Below are 21,870 nucleotides of genomic sequence, written 5' to 3' on the forward strand. Positions count from 1 at the left end.
AACACTGGTGAATTCAAGTTATTTTCTCTAAGCAGCCTAATTTATGTTTCAGGCAGAGAAAGCATGGTCATATTAATGAACATGAGACTGTTTATTTAGTGACATCTCCAGAAAAATGGATTTGACTTCTTCAAATTCTTATTTTGTTATATTTAATAAACAGCATGCCACTTCCATTGGAGAGCAGGAATAATAAGGTTTTGTTTTTATCACTGATTGCAGATAAGAAAAGAAACTGAAAAAACATTTGTACCAAAGGTAGTAATTTCCACAACTAAAGCCAAAGAACAAGAAACTAGAATTACTGGAGAAATTACTACAAAACAAGAACAAAAAGAAGTAACTCAAAAAACAGTAAGTCCAATTTTATAAAAATCTTGTAGTTTGTTGACAAATACCATGTTCCAGCCAGCTGCATGTACCTGCCTGTAACCAAAATCTCTAAATGGAGAAGTCTTACTGTGTTTTCTCTTTTTGTTGTTCCGCTATGTCTAGTACGGAAAGTCTTTCAGGACGGAAATTCTGTTCTTATTGCATTATTTTTCACTCACTTGATCAATTTTCAGGAGATTATCTACTAGCACAGTTTGGGGAATATCTATGAACTTTCTAGAGCATACTGAAGTGAAAGATAGATATCATCCCAGTCCACTTGCCCACTGGTATAGTCAGTTTTTTCATGAATAGCCTGAGCCCTCAGTCACTTAGATTGTAATACACAAACTTAATATAATTGTAAGACATGCGTGTGCATGAACATGCACACATACACACGCATGTACACATACATCAGCCATAAATACTCTAACTAAATAGCAAGGAAATGCTGATATCAGAGAAGTGGGGAAATGCTGGACATCAGAGAAGACTGGTATTTCTTCAAGAAAATCCCCTGAATTCCCCATTAATAAACAGTGAACTAGAAGTGTTTGCTGCTGTTGTGCTCTAGAGACATATAAGGACAATCTCAATGTTACCAAAATCCACTTCTTTCCCATGCATGAAGCCTTGAAAAGTCTCAAGAGAGAGGCATCTATTTTGGATTCTTTCGTGTTCAGGGGGCACCTGTGCTCACCTCCCTTGATCTCCAGTTCTTTGCTGATCTCAGAGCTACTTTCTTACAAGGTCCAAACGAGAACGCCATATGCCTAAAAGGCTGGCCAGAGGCTGCTGGCTGAATTTCCCTTTCTTTATTGTGAGCGAGAGACTTCGAATGCAGCAAGAACCCTACATGGCATAATCAAGGGCACAGAAGTCCCCGTTACCATTGCCGTGCTGGTGACTGGCGAGTTCAGCCGGCCTATAATTTTCCAGCCATTTGCCAGTAGCCACTCACTGTGTTCTTTAACTTGTCAACATGTCTCAAAGATGACACCTTTTCAGTTCTAAGACAATTTGCTAAGGGGCAGGTAGGCAGAAAAGAAGCCCATTCCTCAGGAAAACAAAAAATCTGTGTCTTTAGCACAGGTGTAGGATCCTAAAATGGGAATGTGACATTTTCTCTTTCACCACTCAGCTCTCTGTATTCTGAATGTTGCGAGGCTATCTTGCCATTTCTTTTGTATATTTTGAAACTGAAGTCTTTATTTTACTCTAAAAATTAGATAAGACAGGAAACTGAGACAACTGCTGCGTCCATGCTGGTAGTTGCCACTGCAGAGTCCACAAAACTAGAAACAGTCTTGGGAGCTCAAGAAGAAATTGCCACACCACAAGAGCAAATGCACTTAACTCATGAGAAGGTGATGACCTCCTGCTGATGTGAAAGTCACTCTTGCACCATTTCATTTGCAAGCCACCTACATTTCATCACCGATCTTAGCCATCACTGCTTCACCTCCTTCTCTTCTTATAACTCAAACAAAAAATTCCTTTTGCCATCCAGCTAGCTTTCACTGCCATCTCATTCCTAACTTTCAGATTTTCTTTGAATTGTTACTAATATGATATTATATTAATAATTCACTTTAATATCTTCCTGTAGACTCCAGTATACAAGACAATTGATAATATAAAAAATGATGTGCTATATATGGCTTTACTGGAATTTCCCTCGATTATAGTAAGAATAGTGTGGAAAAAAATAACTAACACTCCTTAGTCTTTTATTGCTAATCACATTTTTTTCTTTTAAACTAGACTTCTTATTTTTACCAGTGAAACAGTATGGATGATCAAAGCAACTCCAATGATATATTGAAGTGTAATTAAAATGTTCTTGAATAAGAAGAAATTTTACCTCCTTTCTCAGTTTTGGTTTATGTTTCTTTTATTAGAGGCTTATGAATTTAATGACTATTTTCTTACCTTTTTTTTTTTTTTTTTTACTATATGATCAGGTAATGAAGGAAACTAGAAAAACAGTGGTACCTAGAGTCATAGTTGCCACACCCAAAGTCAAAGAACAAGATTTAGTATCAAGAAGTAGAGAAGGCATCACTACCAAAAGAGAACAAGTTCAAATAACTCAGGAAAAGGTGAATACAGATATTTGAGATGTGCAAAATTCATCTTTAAACTATTTTACAGTAAACTATTGATATTAACTACTGTATGGTATGAATTATTAATCTGTATATTCCTTTTTAAACCCCTAACTAAAACCAAAATGGTAAATATGTGAAGGATTACCATTAATTTTATCTGCACATTTGATTTTCCATCCACATGTAACATTTGTAATTCATTTTATCCACCATTATCCTTTGCATGAAGATTAGCATTTTCAGCTTAAAGTTTTAAAAGTGCTGCTACATGTGGCCTTGAGGCCGCAGGGTCCCCAGCCCTCATTTCTACATTTTGTGATTCTCAGTATATACAAACATGACCAGGTGCAAGGTAATTTCTCTTATGTATTTAACCCTGAATAACTTCTTGCATCCCTACTAGAAGGGGGGATGGGTCATATCATGTGTGCCTGAAGCCCTGTACAACTAAAATCTTGATTTTACTATAATAATCAGATGAGAAAGGAAGCTGAGAAAACTGCCTTGTCTACAATAGCAGTTGCTACTGCTAAAGCCAAAGAACAAGAAACAATACTGAAAACTAGAGAAGGAATGGCTACTAGACAAGAACAAATCCAAGTTACCCATGGAAAGGTGACTATTGGTATTCCAAGTGTGAAATCCCTTTTATAATACATTAATACCAAATCTCATATGAAATCCCCTGTTGTAATACATTAATACCAAATCTCTGAATTTATGTATGAGACACTATTAACCAAATTTATTTTTTAGACAATTACATAATTGGAAACTAAAAAAACAAATTACCTATTGTTATTAATATTATTACATATTCCTTTCCCCACTTATCTCGTTATCATTATTTTCAACTTTTTATTAACCAATAAAAATCTTCCAGAAGTTGATGATTTGAAATTGCATGCAGGCTAATTTTCAGAGACCCCATGAACATTTAAAAAAAATAACACAAAAGTTGTATAAGTAAATGATGAATCTTACTGTCAAGAAGATGTATGTTTTGAGGGGTCATAAATTCAGTATATTTCATTACAAAGTATGAACTTCTTTCAGTAAGTTACCCATAATTTTCTTCATGTGAAACTTTATTTTTTTGCCCCTGTAAATATCAGGTGAGAAAATAAGCTGAGAAAATTAGAGTGCCTGCTGTAGCAGCTCCCACGAAAGCTAAACTAGATGCAATATTAAAATCTAGAGAAGGAAGTATCCAGCCAGAACAATCACACACATAAACCATGAAGAAGTTACTGTATCTATTTGTAGCTGTGAAATTTCAATGAATTAAACTACTTCCCATGACTGTCATTTACCCTAACTGAGCTGTTTGCCTAATTTTATTCTTTATTGCTAATATATAGTATCTGGAAATTAGCAACTGAAGTTTTTCAATTTCATTAGCATCACAGCCTGAATCCTGTTTATATTTCCCCCAATGTCATTTTCTAGCTCTACATCTTTGATTTATATTTTTCTAAGACATGATTTAAGGTAAACTTTTTAAACCTTTACCCAAGTCTAATATTTAATAACATATCATCCTTCTAGAAGTCTCATAGATGATAGAAATTCCACGATGCAACATACTTCATGAGTGATTAATTTTTAATTTTATTTCCATTCTGATTTTGTCATAAATTGACTATCTTATTTTTGCGTTAAAAATTAGCTAAGGATGGAAGCTGAGAAAATGTCTATACCTAAGGTAATAGTTACTGCTGCAAAATCTACTGAACCAGCCACACTGCCAAGGACTAGAGAAGGATTTGCTATTAAGCAAGAACAAATACATCTTTTTCGAGAAGAGATGAAAACTGATGCTATGGAGGTGAAAAGCATTGTTTCATCCCATTTCATCAACAGCTGTAGTAACTTTTCATCCATCATGAGTTGTCCATGCTTCTAGTGTTCCATCTAATTGCTTAACAGATCAACGAAACATTAGAGATGATTAGATTCAATCCAAGTTCTCCTTTGAACAGTTAGCATTTCTGGTAGTGAAAAGTCAGATTAAATAACACTTTTCTTTGTTATCTCCTAAATTTATTCTCAGCATTTAACCTGTGTGAATTGGGGTCTCCTAGTCCAATTCATCTTCCTACTTATCCAGGTTCCAAAAATATGAAGGATATTAGAGTCCACTAAGAAATAAAAGCGGCAACCAGCATAGAGTATTCATTTATAGTTGTCCACCAAACATCCCATGTATGTGGACTAGACATACAATAATTCAACAAAAAATAGATGCTCCCTCAATTTAAAATGTCCTACCATAATTAATATTTTTTCATAAGTTTTAAATTAAGAACAATATTTATGTATTTCAGTTGTGTGATATTTAGTCAAATGATAATTTCTTTGAGCCCTAGTTTTATCATTGTAAAAATAAATAAAATTAAAACTTATCCTGCCTACTGGTTGAAGGTTCAAATAAGATATAGTGCAAATGTAATCACTCTACAAGCAAAGTTATATGTCTATATAAAACACTAAATATATATACATGGACTGATCTTTCTATATATTTAGTGTTATGTGTCAAAGATATTAACATTTTAAAACATCTATAAAATTAAAGTCAACCAATTGCCTATTTAGTTAAAAAAAGAAACAAATAAATGAGTACTTAACTCATCTAAGCCTCATGTATATTTTATAATTTCTTCTAAGACGCAATCTAAAGGGAAGATGGTATTTGCAATCCCTCAATGCCTTGTGTCTTCTTAGAAGGAAGCACTGGATAAAGCCCATGATCACTAGAGGCCCAGCTCTATCTCAGAAAGCTTCATTTATATCTTCAATGGTTCAGAGAATAATTTTTAAAGATACACAGGTAGCTTACTTGAAAAATATTTTAGATGCATTCTAGATTCTATTCTCAGCATCAAAAAAACTGAATATTAATAATATATTTCAGCCTTACTTTTAAACTGCACTGGATGAACATGGCTATGTGATTTTTGTGATATGCTGTTTGCTAGTATTGCATAAAATCCTAATACGTAAGCCACATCACCTAGTTTGCTTTCTTTGAAAGAGAAACTCTTTTGCAAATTGTATTCCCATTCAGCTTAATCTGATTCATAGAAATGAAGAAATACAATTTGTTTCCTTCTTCACTCTAACTCTCAATCATAATGAAAGTAAATTAAACTCCAATGTGAAAGGTTGTTCTCTTGAAGCCAAACATGATAACACTTTCATTTTAATCACAATATTTTCATTCATGTGCTTTTCTTTCTTTCGTATGTTTTAAGAGAGATGTTTTCTAATGGATTAAACAAATCTTATCCCTAGGGAATCATAAGTAAATTTCTGTGCTTGCTTTGTGTTCATGAGCTTTCATGTTATCTCAGATTTGCATGCAACCATATAACTCTGTGGTAACTGATCTTTCTGGATGGGATGATGACAGTATTTGAGTACACTTTTATCATTGCTGTCACTGCGTCAATCCCGGACTACATGATCAACGAGATGATAAAAAGAATCAGTGAAGATAACCAGTTCCAAAGTTCTGATTTCTCAATTGCTAATTGACTGTCTGCCTAGATAAATTACCAGGGGGAAAAAAAAATCTCCTTACAAGTTTATATTCATATTGTGGTTGTCCTATGTTGTGTCTATGTGATTTACTGTCTAACATAATTAAGCAAATCTATAGAGTGTACCTAAACAGGTGTCAATACAATATAATAATCAATGACATGTTGGGTTCCTGAAAGCATTTCTGAGTTCCATTTCTGGACACATTAACATTGCTATATCACATAGGTGCTACCTACCTATCTATCATGCCCTTAGGCATTTGTTTGTTCTGAATGACTAGGAGGAGATGTCCCAGGAGGAGGTCTCTAGGAGATGTCCCAGCCAAACTTTGACATTACTGTGTACTAATTCCGGAAACCTTGTCTCTAGGTGGACGTTGGGAAAAAGGCTGAAGCTGTAGCAACAGTTGTTGCTGCAGTGGACCAGGCCCGGGTTAGAGAGCCCAGGGAACCCAGGCGTACTGAAGAATCCTACGCTCAGCAGACCACTTTGGAATACGGATATAAGGAACACATTTCTGTTGCAAAGGTAGCTGAGCAGCCCCAGCGTCCAGCCTCAGAACCCCACGTTGTCCCTAAAGCAGTCAAGCCTAGAGTGATCCAGGCTCCTTCTGAGACTCATATCAAAACTACTGATCAAATGGGAATGCACATATCATCACAGGTGAGCCTATACCTGCTGATTTTTCACCCTTTTCATGGTAAAGCAGCCTTGAATTAACTGTTGTGGCCATTTGTGGAACAGTAGTATCACTGAGTTTCATTTCAATGCAGATCAAGAAAACTACAGATCTAACAACTGAAAGATTAGTCCATGTGGATAAACGCCCCCGCACAGCAAGCCCTCACTTTACTGTTTCAAAAATTTCTGTTCCTAAGACAGAACATGGATATGAGGTAAGAAATTAAAGAGCATGATAAAGAAATGTTTAGCTCAAAGGAAATAAGTATCTAACCTGTGATGTAGGGTAGCTTTGGTGTAGGCCAAGGTGGGCCTCTTTGGGGTGATGTGTGCATGTTTGCATTCATGATAGACTCAGATGGCCCTAACATTTGCTTTCTGAAACTCACCTAGCAGGGTGAGCCTAGAGTAGCAGGTGGGTATCTTGCACCTCTGAGGAGACAAACCCATACAAACTTCTCTTTATTTCACATGTCAGGGAGAGCTCAAACTCAATTGATTACTATGGTTCTAATAATTTTGTAAAAGGTAGCATATTATACAGTGTAGTTTTTCTTATGCTGCGAGACATTTTAGATAACTGTGAATGTATTTCATTAAGAAAGACAGAGGTTGAGAAATCATATGTTCAAATACTCAATATAGCAAGATGGAGAGGTGGTGTTGTGTGGTGTTGTGTGGTGGTTGGGTTGGATTGTGGAATCAAACAGACCTGGATTAGTGCCCCATCTCTGGCCCTTGTTAGCTCTGTCATCAGGGTAAAGTGAAAATAGATGTAAAATACAAGTAAAAATACAAGTAAAATACATGTAAAACCCTTAGCAAGCTGACAGCACAGAATAACCCTCAATATTAGTCATTATTGTTATTACACGCATCCAAGAAATAGAATCCAAACCTTCTATGCCTTCAAAGAATTGTAAGGTACATATAATGCTTATATCTGGGATAGTCCCAAATTACTATTGAAACCAAATAACCACAGACAGCAACAGAATAAAAACAGTAAGAAAACCTTTAAAATGTTTTTCTGAATGTCTCCATTTTCACCTTTCACTCAGATTTGTGGCTAAAACTCAAATGTGCTCTTTCAAAGTAGTTCTTAGGAATTTACCAACTATTTTAATAATTTCTTGATTTTGAATTTCCCACTGTAATATTTTCAAAAGTAACATTCATTGGAATGGTTAAGCGAAAATTCATGACTGAGTTTTAGAGGAGCCTGTCCTTGTATGATAAAAGCTGTAAAATAAGGCATTTTTAATACAACTCTTTTAAAAAGACATTTTAAAATATATTTTACAAATTAACAGGAATGACAAGGAGTTTTATAATTGGCTTATCTCTAACTGACTTTTCATTAACTGTAAGAATGATAATGAGAGCATGAGAAAATGGACCAGATAGATTCAAAGTCAGTCCAGGAGTACTAGTGCAAAGCACTCCTGAGTGATGACTCAGGACAGTTAAGTGACTATATTTTCTGACTCCCTTTCTACATAGGCATCAATAGCCGGTAGTGCTATTGCTACATTACAGAAAGAGTTATCAGCCACATCTTCTGCTCAGAAGATCACCAAATCGGTGAAGGCTCCTACTGTGAAGCCCAGTGAGACCAGAGTAAGGGCAGAGCCCACCCCCTCGCCACAGTTCCCCTTCGCCGACACACCAGATACTTACAAGAGCCAAGCTGGCATCGAAGTGAAAAAGGAAGTAGGGGTGAGCATCACTGGTGCCACCGTCCGTGAAGAGCGCTTCGAAGCACGGCACAGGCGTGAAGCCAAGGTTGGTCTCTGGGTTACACGCTGTTTCTTGATCCACTCCCGTGGAGCAGGGCAAGGGGCGCAGCCAGCTGGTACTGCAGAAATAGCCAGGCTGGAATCTTCTCTTCTCCTTTACCATGATCACACTTAATTTTATTGAGCATGGGTTAGATCAGCAGTCTTTTTCGCAAATTATTTTTATTATTCTGGATGTTTTAAGAGTTGATGAGATTTTTCCCTAATTTCATGGCCATTTTGTAACATCCTCTGTAAAAATCATAGGTAACAGAAACAGCAAGAGTACCTGCACCTGTTGAAATTCCTGTTACTCCACCAACTTTGGTCTCGGTGAGTAAAGAAGTCCATTGTGTTGGACCCTATTCATATCTGGTCAAATCATTTTCATACACATTTGCAAAGATCAGTTTCTCAACCTAACAGGAAAATGGCATTAGTGAGTTTACAAATGCTAATTTTAAGACCACACACTCTTTGGCAAGGAAAAGGGAAATTCTATGTGGTAACCATCACTCAGGTATTCAATCTAAGGAGCTTCTAATATGTGTAAGGTATTATTACAGGAGCTATGGAGATAAAGAGCAATCCAGCCCTCTTTGAAATTATTTCCTTGCCATCAGAGAAAATGTACACAAAAGAGCATAATAAAATGTAGAAGGTGATAAGCACCACAACAGAAGGAGAACCCATGGGAAGGGTAAAGTCATTCCAATTGGAAATACCATGGCAAAGCTTTGTTGAATAGGTAGCGTTTGGTGTTGAGCCTTCCAGCTTCTTTAGGATTTGAATATGTGAGGATAACAGAGGATACAGAGTTTTCCTATCGTATGGTGTTCATACAGTTCCACCTTAGAGACTTGGAAATGTCCTGCATTAATTTCAAATGGGAATATTCCAATTTCAAAGGGAGTCTCTTTACTAGTATTTCTGGAGTCCTGATGAAAAGACCATTTTGTGGCAATTAAAATGTGCAAGTTCAAGCCCCACATTTGTTATAATACCTAGAGATGAGTAATGAATATGCACATATATCATTATTTCCTTTTTCTTCTCTCTTCAGGGCTTAAAAAATGTGACTGTCATAGAAGGTGAATCTGTCACCTTGGAGTGCCACATCTCTGGATACCCATCCCCAACAGTGACATGGTACAGGGAAGATTACCAAATCGAAAGTTCCATCGACTTCCAGATAATCTTCCAGAATGGAATTGCTCGCCTTATGATTCGCGAAGCCTTTGCGGAAGACAGCGGGCGATTTACTTGCACCGCCGTGAACGAGGCTGGAACCGTCAGCACCTCCTGCTATCTAGCTGTGCAGGGTTAGTGGCCACCCTCCCAAGGTCCCCATTCACGAATCGAATGTCCCCCTCTAATCGAATGTTCTTTTTCACAGTACCTTTTCTGCAACCTCATAATAGTGTCCCCTTTTGGAATTGGGGTATAGATTACAGGGCCAATTTAACTGTCAGTGCTAAGCAGTGGTCACTAAATGCCTCACTTCAATGAAAAACTTTTGTCTTTTTTTTAGTGTCAGAAGAATTTGAAAAGGAAACAACTGTGGCTGAGAAAATTACCACAGAAGAGAAACGGTAAAACATTCTGTTGCTAATTAGCTACTGATCTAGTACAATTTTGATTTTCAGTCCCTTCTGTTTTGGCAAATTGCAGCTCAGAAGCTAATATGAAATGAATTCTCTTTCCAGCTTTGTCGAGTCGAGAGATGTGGTAATGACCGACACTAGCATCACAGAGGAACAAGCAGGACCCGGAGAGCCTGCCGCGCCATTCTTCATTACAAAACCAGTGGTCCAGAAACTGGTGGAAGGTGCGAGCGTGGTGTTTGTATGCCAGGTTGGCGGCAACCCAAAGCCCCACGTCTACTGGAAAAAATCTGGTGTTCCTCTAACCACTGGATACAGGTATCTTGATGGCTGAATGATAGCGTTCTCTGTGACTTGTATGAGTTATGTGTGAAGCCCAGAGTGGAATTTACTTGCTCCACTAATCCTGAATGTAGTAGGCTCTGTCATTGTGGAGCCGCCTTAGTTTGTTTTGAAATATTTTCACATCTTTGTGCAAAGTCTTAGTAAGGAATAAAGCTATGTGACAAAAGTGGGTGGAAGATGTATTTCTTTACATTCTAGCTTAATTCCCTGATAATGCTAGTAGACAAAATATCGTGAATTTTTACGCAAACACACACATATTCTTCCAGAAAGGATTTGAGACAACTTTCAATAAAAACATGTAATAACTAAGTCACTAAAAGATAAAAGAATAGAGGTGATGTTATGAAGAAGAAAGCTAGTTATGCATGGAAATCTATGCTAATAATTTTTCTGCAAATGAATACAAAATTTAGCTCTAAATTTCCTACAATTTAAGATAAAAAAGGACAACTTGATAATCTAAAAATGTAGGTGTTGTACCTTAATAATAATCAATATAATATACCAGAGAGTTAATGCTGAAATATTTATGAGAATTTATTGTTTTGATTATTTATTCAATCTTCAGAGGAAATAATGAACAAAATAGTGAACAGAGAGAAAATACCTATTGTTTAAATGACATCATTTGCTAAAATGAACACTGAAGCCACTTATTTTTTATGTCTGATTCTAGCAATATTATAGTTTATTATTTATTTTAAAGGATACACATATTGTTTAAAATGAATATTTTGACTTGTTTGGCCGTAATTATCATGTCTATGAATTTTCCCTATTTTTAGCAATCTTATGATTATAATCTATGGTGGAGCTTAGTCATACGTTCAGGATCATTGAATTTTACATCACAGATCTGTTCACAAATAAGTCCATTTCTTTTATTCACATAAGGTTGTTTATGACCAATTTTTCTATTTGTTCATTTCCATAAAGATACAAAGTGAGTTACAATAAACAAACCGGTGAATGCAAACTGGTGATTTCTATGACTTTGGCTGATGACGCTGGAGAATACACTATTGTTATTCGTAACAAGCATGGAGAAACTTCTGCATCTGCTTCCTTGCTTGAAGAAGGTAAGGGCAACTCTTAGTAGTTCCTGTGTGCATAATAATAACTGAAATGCAGGGAAACAGCTGTGCCATGTGTTTGCTGAAAGACCTAGTGCCGCATCCTGGTGTACCTCCCTGTCTTGGTCTTGGCTGTATAGGAAATGTTTTAGACCACATAACCTCAAAAGCCACACTGGTGCTAAACTTCTGAGGTTCTGGCAATAGTTTCTATTTGGTGCATTTGTTTCTAGGCATACCACGCCTCTGAAAATGCAGAGATTCTAAGTCTAGTAGACCTTCCAAGTCTAGACAGGTAACATTAGTGAGCGCGATGAGGATAATGGCAAGTCCGTGCCTCACCTCAAGGGGGCAGAAGCTCTCCCCTCCAATGTGTTCTGGCCAGCCACACACCAGGCTGCTACCAGACTCAATGTGGCTAGAGCACCCAATATTTTAAAAACAAGCTAGAAATCAGAATTTTCAATGGTTATAACTTGATGTAAGATGTAATAGCTTTCATGCCAAACTGTTCACATTTACAGTGAACTCTCCCATGCTCCATCTCGTTTTATCTATACAACATCCCTTAGATGAAATTACAATATTATCTCCATCTAGCAGATAAAGCACTCAAGATGCTGGAAAGCAAATGAATTGCTAAAAGCTACACAGCAAATTAGGAAGACCTCTAGCATAGATCCCAAAGGACTGTCTGCTAATATAAAATTCTTTCCACAATAGTAGTGGCTGGTTTGACTTGTCAATGTATTTAATAAGTTTGGTTCTGAAATTTAATCTAGTAAATATTTATTGAGAACTTTTATAGTAGAAATTTGGAAAATCTGGCTTTTGGTTATCATCTTCCCCAGCATAGGGCCTGAATGAATAGTGGCATGAATGCTTCTTAATAAGAACATTGAAAATTAACTTATGTTCTTAACTCCTAGCTGATTATGAGTCACTGATGAAGTCCCAGCAAGAAATGCTTTACCAGACACAAGTGACTGCATTCGTTCAAGAGCCCAAAGTTGGAGAAATAGCACCTGGATTTGCATACTCTGAGTATGAAAAAGAGTATGAAAAAGAACAGGCCTTAATTAGAAAGAAAATGGCCAAAGATACTGTAATGGTCAGAACTTTTGTAGAAGACCAGGTGAGTATAACAATAATGACCAACTAAACTATTTCACAAATTATACTTTCCTCTTACAATGCCCCTTTTTGTGTTTGATTATTTGCATTTTCAAGTGATGAAGTCAGTGTTAGACAACTATTAGTAGGTCCAAGTTCACTGCTGACAAGTTTCCTTAATCTTCATGGCACGTTGCACTTGTGACTTTAGAAAGAGGGATTACATGTATGCAACAAAATATGACTTTAGAAATGGGGATTATATATATTTAGAACAAGGCATATATTAGCATAACCAAGTTCATTAATGCAAAGATTCCTTCATCTGTCTGATAAATATCCCAAATGTAACCCATACTCTTGGAATACCATTTTACCCAAGGCGCCACAGCATCAACTGGCAAAGATGACTGTAATGGAGATTAAAACAAACAAACAAAAACAAACAAAAAAGCCTTCTAGATTCTTCTCTCAGTTAAAAACTTCAATAATCCTTAGCTCTGAAACAAATACCTATCCTTAAAGAATTTCTACTAGTGAGGATATATCTTTTTAACAAATCTTCATCTTTTTATTGCGTAGGAATTCCATATTTCTTCCTTTGAACAGAGACTTATTAAAGAAATTGAATACAGAATAATAAAGACTACATTAGAAGAACTTCTTGAAGAAGATGGAGAAGAAAAGATGGCAGTTGACATTTCTGAATCTGAAGCTATTGAATCAGGATTTGATTTAAGACTCAAGAATTATAGAATTCTTGAGGGGATGGGTGTCACTTTTCATTGCAAGATGTCTGGCTATCCATTACCCAAGGTAAAATATATACATGTATCATACCCTCTTGCTACAATAAAGATATAAACTACAATACAGCTATTTTATGTAAAATTTATTCACGTGTACATGGTATTCTTTGCAGATTGCATGGTACAAAGATGGCAAGCGCATCAAACATGGCGAAAGATACCAAATGGAGTTTCTACAGGATGGCAGAGCTAGTCTGCGTATACCTGTTATTCTTCCAGAAGATGAAGGAATCTACACTGCATTTGCCAGCAACATTAAAGGAAATGCAATTTGCTCAGGGAAGTTGTATGTGGAGCCTGCTGCACCACTTGGAGCTCCAACTTACATACCCACACCAGAGCCAGTGAGCAGAATCAGGTAAAACTTGTAATAATTCACATTGTTTAGCATTTAAATTGTTTTAAAACACTAAATATGCAAGTAGCAAATTGCTATTGTTTTAAAAAAAATTGAAGGCTGAAGTAGCACAGAAACTTACCATTAGCAACACCAATGATTGCCCAGAGTTATTTCTTGCCTTTATCTAAAATGAGCAAAGAATTTTCATTAGTGTTTCATACTATTCATTTTTAGCGCTATAGCTAATATAACAATAGCTCTAATTTCTTTAACACTTGATCTTTACACACATAAATTTACATGGCAACCCCGAAACAAATAGATGATTATTACTATTATGAAAAGGGGAATACTGAAGCTCTGGAAGCCTATGAAAATTATCTTAGTTCATCCATCCTGTAATGGGTGGTGACAGCATTCAAAATCCATGCCAGTCTGACTGCAATGTGTAGATAGAATTTTGTTTTGTTTCGTTTCCAAATATAATTCCTAAGTTTTTCCTCCCCTTAGATAAAAAAGCATATTTTTCTTTTTCCATAAATGTATTTATTGGTTTATTTAATCAACTGACATTTATTAAGATGTTTTGGTAGTTGAATCAAAAAGATGTGGTGACTAAATAAATCCAGATGGTAAGAAAAAGATACTATTAAGAATTTTTCCAAGATTTTGAGCCTTGGTACCTGGATGTACTGAATGACTACTGATCAAGATTGAAAATATGGGAAAAACATAGCTTTGGGGGCAATTATAATATATTCTGTTTTGGGTCCTAGTGAGTTTTAGATGCCTTTTAATACATGCAAGAATTAAATTCTAAAATAACATTAATGAATAAAACAAAAAAGGATTTGCTGAATTTTCTTTTCACCTCTTGAAAATACTCTGTTTGCCTTTGTTTTTCAGATCTATCTCTCCACGTTCAGTGAGCAGGTCTCCCATCCGCATGTCTCCTGCAAGAATGTCGCCTGCGAGGATGTCCCCTGCGAGGATGTCCCCTGCACGGATGTCCCCTGCACGTCGGCTGGAGGAAACAGATGAGTCACAACTTGAGAGACTGTATAAGCCAGTCTTTGTGTTAAAACCCACTTCGTTCAAATGTTTAGAAGGGCAAACTGCCAGATTTGACTTAAAGGTTGTGGGTAGACCCATGCCAGAGACGCTCTGGTTTCATGATGGTAAATACAAGTTTTTGTTCATGAGTTATTAAACACAAAAACAAGTTTATGTGTGTGTCTAATAATTTTAAAAAACTGTTTTAAAATTGGTTTTCTTCTTTACTTATTTTTTTTTTGACAGGCCAGCAAATTGTCAATGACTATACCCATAAAGTAGTCATTAAAGAAGATGGTACTCAGTCACTAATTATTGCCCCAGCAACACCCAGTGATTCTGGGGACTGGACTGTGATTGCCCAAAACAGGGCAGGCAGATCTTCAATTTCAGTGCTTTTAACTGTAGAAGGTAAAATAAAATGAAAATAAAGAAATTACCTTATAATTTGAGTTACAAATGGGTACTTCAGCCCTACTCAACTCTAAATCATGGCTTTTCTCTTTTAGCTGTGGAACATCAGGTAAAACCAATGTTTGTGGAAAAACTGAAAAATGTCAATGTAAAGGAAGGTTCCCGACTTGAAATGAAAGTCAGAGCTACGGGTAACCCCAACCCTGACATTGTATGGCTGAAAAACAGTGACATCATTGTACCTCATAAATATCCCAAAATCAGGTAAGTGTGTTTGAAAATAATAAAACTAAGCTCATTATATGAATCCAGTATCCAAGGAAGCAATGCTACTTCTATACTGATGATTTATTTTTCACTTTTTATAGAATTGAAGGAATGAAGGGAGAAGCTGCCCTTAAAATCGATTCCACTGTCAGCCAAGATTCTGCCTGGTATACTGCAACTGCTATTAATAAGGCTGGCCGGGACACCACAAGATGTAAAGTAAATGTTGAAGTTGAGTTTGCAGAGCCTGAACCAGAGAGAAAATTAATCATCCCGCGAGGAACATACCGAGCAAAGGAGATTGCAGCTCCAGAACTGGAGCCCCTCCATTTGCGATATGGTCAAGAACAATGGGAAGAGGGTGACCTCTATGACAAAGAGAAACAACAGAAACCATTTTTCAAGAAAAAACTCACTTCTTTAAGACTCAAGCGCTTCGGGCCTGCCCACTTTGAATGCAGACTTACACCGATCGGTGACCCAACGATGGTGGTAGAATGGCTCCATGATGGAAAGCCACTAGAGGCAGCCAACAGGCTCCGTATGATCAATGAATTCGGGTACTGCAGCCTTGATTATGGAGTTGCATATTCTAGAGACAGTGGTATCATTACTTGCAGAGCCACTAACAAATATGGAACAGATCACACATCCGCTACCCTGATTGTTAAAGATGAGAAAAGTCTTGTGGAAGAATCTCAGTTGCCTGAGGGGAGAAAAGGCTTACAGAGAATTGAAGAATTAGAGAGGATGGCTCATGAAGGTGCACTTACAGGTGTAACAATAGATCAGAAAGAAAAGCAAAAGCCAGACATCGTCTTATTCCCAGAGCCAGTAAGAGTCCTTGAAGGGGAGACTGCCAGGTTCCGCTGCCGAGTGACAGGCTACCCTCAGCCCAAAGTCAACTGGTACCTCAACGGACAGCTCATCCGCAAAAGCAAAAGGTTCAGAGTTCGCTATGATGGCATTCACTATCTCGACATTGTGGACTGCAAGTCCTATGATACAGGTGAAGTGAAGGTCACTGCAGAAAATCCTGAAGGTGTGATCGAACATAAAGTGAAACTTGAAATCCAACAGAGGGAAGATTTTAGGTCTGTCCTTAGGCGAGCCCCTGAACCAAAACCTGAATTTCATGTACACGAACCAGGAAAGCTTCAGTTTGAAGTGCAAAAAGTGGACAGACCTATTGATACCACTGAAAAAGAAATTGTGAAGTTGAAAAGGGCTGAAAGAATTACTCACGAAAAAGTGTCTGAAGAGTCGGAAGAGCTGCGTAGTAAATTCAAGCGCAGAACAGAGGAGGGTTATTATGAAGCCATTACTGCCGTGGAGCTCAAGTCTCGCAAGAAGGATGACTCCTATGAAGAACTCCTGAAGAAGACAAAAGATGAACTTCTCCACTGGACCAAAGAGTTAACTGAAGAGGAGAGGAAAGCCCTTGAGGAAGAAGGCAAAATCACTATTCCAACTTTTAAACCTGATAAAATTGAACTAAGTCCTAGTATGGAGGCCCCCAAAATCTTTGAAAGGATCCAAAGCCAAACAGTGGGTCAAGGATCTGATGCACACTTCCGGGTCAGAGTCGTGGGGAAACCAGACCCTGAATGTGAATGGTACAAAAATGGTGTAAAAATAGAACGGTCCGACCGAATCTACTGGTACTGGCCCGAGGACAACGTTTGTGAATTGGTCATAAGAGATGTGACTGCAGAGGACTCTGCCAGCATCATGGTAAAAGCTGTCAACATAGCTGGGGAAACTTCCAGTCACGCTTTCTTACTCGTCCAAGGTAATTTGAATGCCTTCCATTCGATGGACCCGTCTCTGTATCCATGAATATCCATTAGTATATTTCTTTTTCTTTTCCCATTGCTCAAATTGTGAATTTAATTTGTCTAATGTGCTTCCCCCCCTTTTTCTTGTAGCCAAGCAATCGATCACTTTCACACAGGACTTACAAGATGTTGTTGCTAAGGAAAAAGACACCATGGCAACCTTTGAATGTGAAACTTCAGAGCCATTTGTCAAAGTGAAATGGTATAAAGATGGGATGGAGGTTCATGAGGGAGATAAATATAGGATGCACTCTGACAGGAAGGTCCACTTCCTCTCTATACTGACCATTGACACATCTGACGCTGAAGACTACAGCTGTGTACTTGTGGAAGATGAAAATATCAAAACAACAGCTAAACTTATTGTTGAAGGTAGTAAAATGATTATTTCATTGTTTACTTAAGTTTTAAAGTCACCTTTAGTATGTGATAAAATTAGCTATACAATGTTTCCTTCATCAAAACAATTATTTGGGAATTGGATATAAGCTTCATAGCCAGAATCATTAATTTATGTTTCTAATTAAGAATATTGACAATTCAACAATTTGGATTTTTATAGACAGTATTATTTTGATGTCTTGATTTTAAATTTTTTTAAAAAATCAAAATAACTCCTTTTTATTGAAAATTTATTTTTCAGTCCATCAGCAGGTAGATATTAAAAAATATTCCTGGTGGTATGGGGGAGATAAGAGATATATTAAGGCGTTATCTCTATCCTAAGCCTAGATGCATAACTCTCCAGGAAAATTGATTTCTCCTTATCTTATATTTCAGGTGCAGTTGTTGAGTTTGTGAAAGAACTTCAGGACATAGAAGTTCCAGAATCATTTTCAGGAGAGTTAGAGTGTATTGTATCTCCAGAAAATATAGAAGGCAAATGGTATCACAATGGTGTGGAGCTTAAATCCAATGGCAAATACACAATTACGTCTCGCCGTGGACGTCAGAACCTCACAGTCAAGGACGTAACCAAAGAGGATCAGGGAGAATACAGCTTTGTCATTGATGGGAAAAAGACAACCTGTAGACTAAAGATGAAACGTAAGTCTTCCCGTTCCCATGAGCCAGCAGTGAGCATCATTATGGTTGAGTGATGAAAATGATTATAACCTTTTTCTCTCCATGTTTCACAGCCCGCCCCATTGCCATCCTGCAAGGACTTAGTGATCAGAAAGTCTGCGAGGGTGACATTGTTCAGCTTGAAGTTAAAGTTTCCTTAGAAAATGTGGAAGGTGTCTGGATGAAAGATGGCCAAGAAGTGCAGCCCAGCGACAGGGTTCATGCCGTGATAGACAAACAATCTCACATGCTGCTCATTGAAGACATGACTAAGGAAGATGCTGGGCATTACTCCTTCACCATTCCAGCCCTTGGGCTCTCGACCAGTGGGCGCGTCTCTGTCTATAGTGAGTGTTACTTATATAGTTTTACGTTTACATCGTCAAGTGAGATAAAGCACTTTAATGAGCAGACATTTTAAACAAAATTTGTATTTATAATTCTTTCATTTGTGTGTGTGTTCTTGCAGGTGTTGATGTGGTAACACCTCTAAAAGATGTGAACGTGATTGAGGGCACCAAGGCTGTGCTCGAATGTAAGGTCTCAGTCCCTGATGTGACTTCCGTTAAATGGTACTTACATGATGAACAAATCAAGCCTGATGACCGTGTACATGCCATCGTCAAAGGCACCAAGCAGCGACTAGTGATTAACCGAACTCATGCCTCCGATGAGGGACCTTACAAGCTGATGGTTGGCAGAGTTGAAACCAGCTGTAATCTTTCTGTAGAAAGTAAGAACTATTCCATTTAACTAATAATTATTTTAAGCCTTCCACTTTCCCACTGTAACAATAACCAAGTGATTATTTTATCTTTTCCCCAGAAATTAAAATTATCAGAGGTCTCCATGACCTTACCTGTACAGAAACCCAGAATGTGGTCCTTGAGGTTGAGCTGTCCCACTCAGGAATTGATGTCTTGTGGAATTTTAAGGACAAGGAAATCCAACCCAGTCCCAAATATAAAATTGAAGCTCATGGAAAAATATATAAATTGACAGTGCTAAATATGATGAAAGATGATGAAGGAAAATATACATTTTATGCTGGAGAAAATATGACATCTGGAAAACTTACTGTGGCAGGTCAGTACATTTATCATTTAATCTAAGTTAGCAGGTGTGATCATTTTAATTTGAGAAATTGTTGCCCATTTCCCCTCAAATTCCCATCAGTTTCCCACTTCCATGCCTCTACCTCTGCTGTTCACTAAGCCAATAGTATCCTCAACACTGCCCCCACCAGACTAAATTACAAATGTTCTTCCAGGCCTACCTCAAATGCCACCTCCTTCATGAAGCCTTCCCTTAATCTCCTCATTTTTATAACATCTCATCCTCCTCCAACCCCAGCATCACTTTATGTGTGCCTCTTTCATTGCTGTTATATACTTGTCTTATTCCCCATTTCCTCTTTCCACACCAGAGTACAAATTCCTGAAATCTGCAATTGCTTCCTTTTGTTTGTATGCTCCAATATATTGCACATGATAGATCACTGATAATGTTTGCTGAATTGAGCTTTATTCAAACTTTCCTCCTCTAAAGAGCTATTTATTTTTTAAGCACTCTTGCTTCTTTAACCTTTGTTTCTTTTACTTCTTTCATACTTTTTTTATAAACCCAATGAATATTTTTTAACTGCAACTCAATGTAGCTGTATATCTCTTGTGATAGGAAGTAGAAATAAGACCATTTTCATTTGGCAGAAATCCTTAGCTTTACAATGAAGAATCAAAAGTGTAAACCAATTGTCAACAAAAAACTAGAAGTCATTATTAATTCAATTAGTTCATTATAATTTAAATATTGAGAAATTGAGATACTACATTCAGATTAAATTTTGCTGTCCGTGTCATATGGTATATGAGCAAGTCACATGATAATGGTGTGTCTTATGTGCTATGAAAGTTTCATGGTTTATACTTTATTATATTATAAGATTTCCTCAGAGATTTGACCATGAAAATACTTCTAAAACAAAATTTTAGATTCTGCACTTTGATACCTGTAAGATAAGTTACATGTTTTTGAATGTGTGAAAACAAGAATAAACTATGAGCTTCTCTGTGATTTCACCCAACATAGGCCAGACACTGCTAGGAACTCAGGACACAAAAATAAATAAGGCATGATAGTTTTTCTTGAGGAATTCACAATTTAGAGAGGGACAGATACATAAGCAACTAAAAAAAATTGTTAAAGCAGAAGTTATTTCTGCCAGTGGATGACAGCAGTAGAGGCGATGAGGGAAAACTTCATAGCAGAGACGATATCCATCAACACTGAATTTTAGTGTACAGGAATCTCTGTCTTATAGAAACATTGATGACTTGGACATTTTGCCTAGAAAATTTTTTTCCAATCAAATATCAGACATATTCCCAGGAAGTAATCCTCAAAAAACCAAATAGAATGCTTTTGAAGAAGAAGGAATTGAGTTGGAGGAGAGGCTATCCATGTGGTATGCTGTGCATTACGGTTGTAAGAATTCCATGTTAACAATTGCTTTTCCTTTGCAAAACTTTCCCGATTCCAGTGTTTTCCCTGGTTATCCATCACGCGTGCTTAGAATAAGGGATTTCTGTGGTACCTTCTCAGTATGGGTAATAATAATCTTATTAAATATTTCATGATGTTTAAAATCATGTTTTTAAATTTGATGTTTTATAATTAATCGTGCACAATGTCTTTATTGTGTAAATATTTTGAAAGGATTCACGCTGTACTTCTTTTGTCCCAAAGGGGGGGCCATCTCCAAGCCACTCACAGATCAGACTGTAGCTGAATCCCAGGAAGCTGTGTTTGAATGTGAAGTTGCCAACCCAGATTCCGAAGGCGAATGGCTGAGGGATGGAAAACACCTGCCCCTGAGTAACATGGTCAGAAGTGAATCGGTTGGCCGCAAAAGGAGACTTATCATTGCTGCCGCCAAATTAGATGACGTTGGAGAATACACCTACAAGGTGGCCACCTCCAAAACATCTGCCAAACTCAAAGTTGAAGGTCAGAGATATAAGATTTATGCTTTTTAAATCGTATTACATTCTTGACCATTATCATTTTAAATTTAGTCAAATGATCTGGCCATTTTAGATACAGTTAGATTTGGCCATTTTCATTTCATCAAATCATTACAAAATTTCTAAACTTTCTTTTCTAAGCCATATACCACAAGGCACAAAATTGCTTATCAAATGTATTTGTATAAAAAGCCATTTTCTCAGTTAAAGCTCTATGAAACAGCTAAACCAGACACTCTGATGCTCCATTCCTCTTTTACCCATGTCCAGTCAGTCTATTATGCTATTAGCATATGGCTATGCAAACTTTATGCCATTCTAGTATAGAAAAAACATTCAAGAGCAGAGTGCACATGTCCAACTGGATCTCAAGTTTCCCTAAATAATCTCAGGTGACTTTTAAAATAGAGGTGTTACAGAACTGCAGGA

The 21,870-nt window shown here is 37.0% G+C and overlaps 1 protein-coding gene across 2 annotated transcripts in view; it reads left to right on the top strand.

Moving 5' to 3' along the window:
* The window catches only part of TTN (titin), a 269,437-nt gene that overhangs the window by 14,726 nt on the left and 232,841 nt on the right, over positions 1-21,870 (top strand). For both annotated transcript variants that reach the window (XM_045559324.1, XM_045559323.1), the window contains exons 10-34: positions 223-354; positions 1,605-1,742; positions 2,340-2,477; positions 2,964-3,101; positions 6,405-6,698; positions 6,809-6,931; positions 8,220-8,501; positions 8,762-8,827; positions 9,558-9,816; positions 10,026-10,086; positions 10,201-10,416; positions 11,383-11,525; positions 12,449-12,654; positions 13,215-13,448; positions 13,555-13,799; positions 14,688-14,959; positions 15,081-15,245; positions 15,344-15,512; positions 15,617-17,307; positions 17,444-17,725; positions 18,134-18,400; positions 18,493-18,765; positions 18,888-19,151; positions 19,244-19,504; positions 21,164-21,424. In XM_045559324.1, coding sequence (XP_045415280.1) covers positions 223-354; positions 1,605-1,742; positions 2,340-2,477; positions 2,964-3,101; positions 6,405-6,698; positions 6,809-6,931; positions 8,220-8,501; positions 8,762-8,827; positions 9,558-9,816; positions 10,026-10,086; positions 10,201-10,416; positions 11,383-11,525; positions 12,449-12,654; positions 13,215-13,448; positions 13,555-13,799; positions 14,688-14,959; positions 15,081-15,245; positions 15,344-15,512; positions 15,617-17,307; positions 17,444-17,725; positions 18,134-18,400; positions 18,493-18,765; positions 18,888-19,151; positions 19,244-19,504; positions 21,164-21,424 — 6,580 coding nt within the window. The remainder of the gene's footprint in view (positions 1-222; positions 355-1,604; positions 1,743-2,339; positions 2,478-2,963; positions 3,102-6,404; positions 6,699-6,808; positions 6,932-8,219; positions 8,502-8,761; positions 8,828-9,557; positions 9,817-10,025; positions 10,087-10,200; positions 10,417-11,382; positions 11,526-12,448; positions 12,655-13,214; positions 13,449-13,554; positions 13,800-14,687; positions 14,960-15,080; positions 15,246-15,343; positions 15,513-15,616; positions 17,308-17,443; positions 17,726-18,133; positions 18,401-18,492; positions 18,766-18,887; positions 19,152-19,243; positions 19,505-21,163; positions 21,425-21,870) is intronic.

The sequence above is a fragment of the Lemur catta genome, chromosome 8 (genome assembly GCF_020740605.2).
Source record: "Lemur catta isolate mLemCat1 chromosome 8, mLemCat1.pri, whole genome shotgun sequence".
In the NCBI taxonomy this organism is placed as follows: domain Eukaryota; kingdom Metazoa; phylum Chordata; class Mammalia; order Primates; family Lemuridae; genus Lemur; species Lemur catta.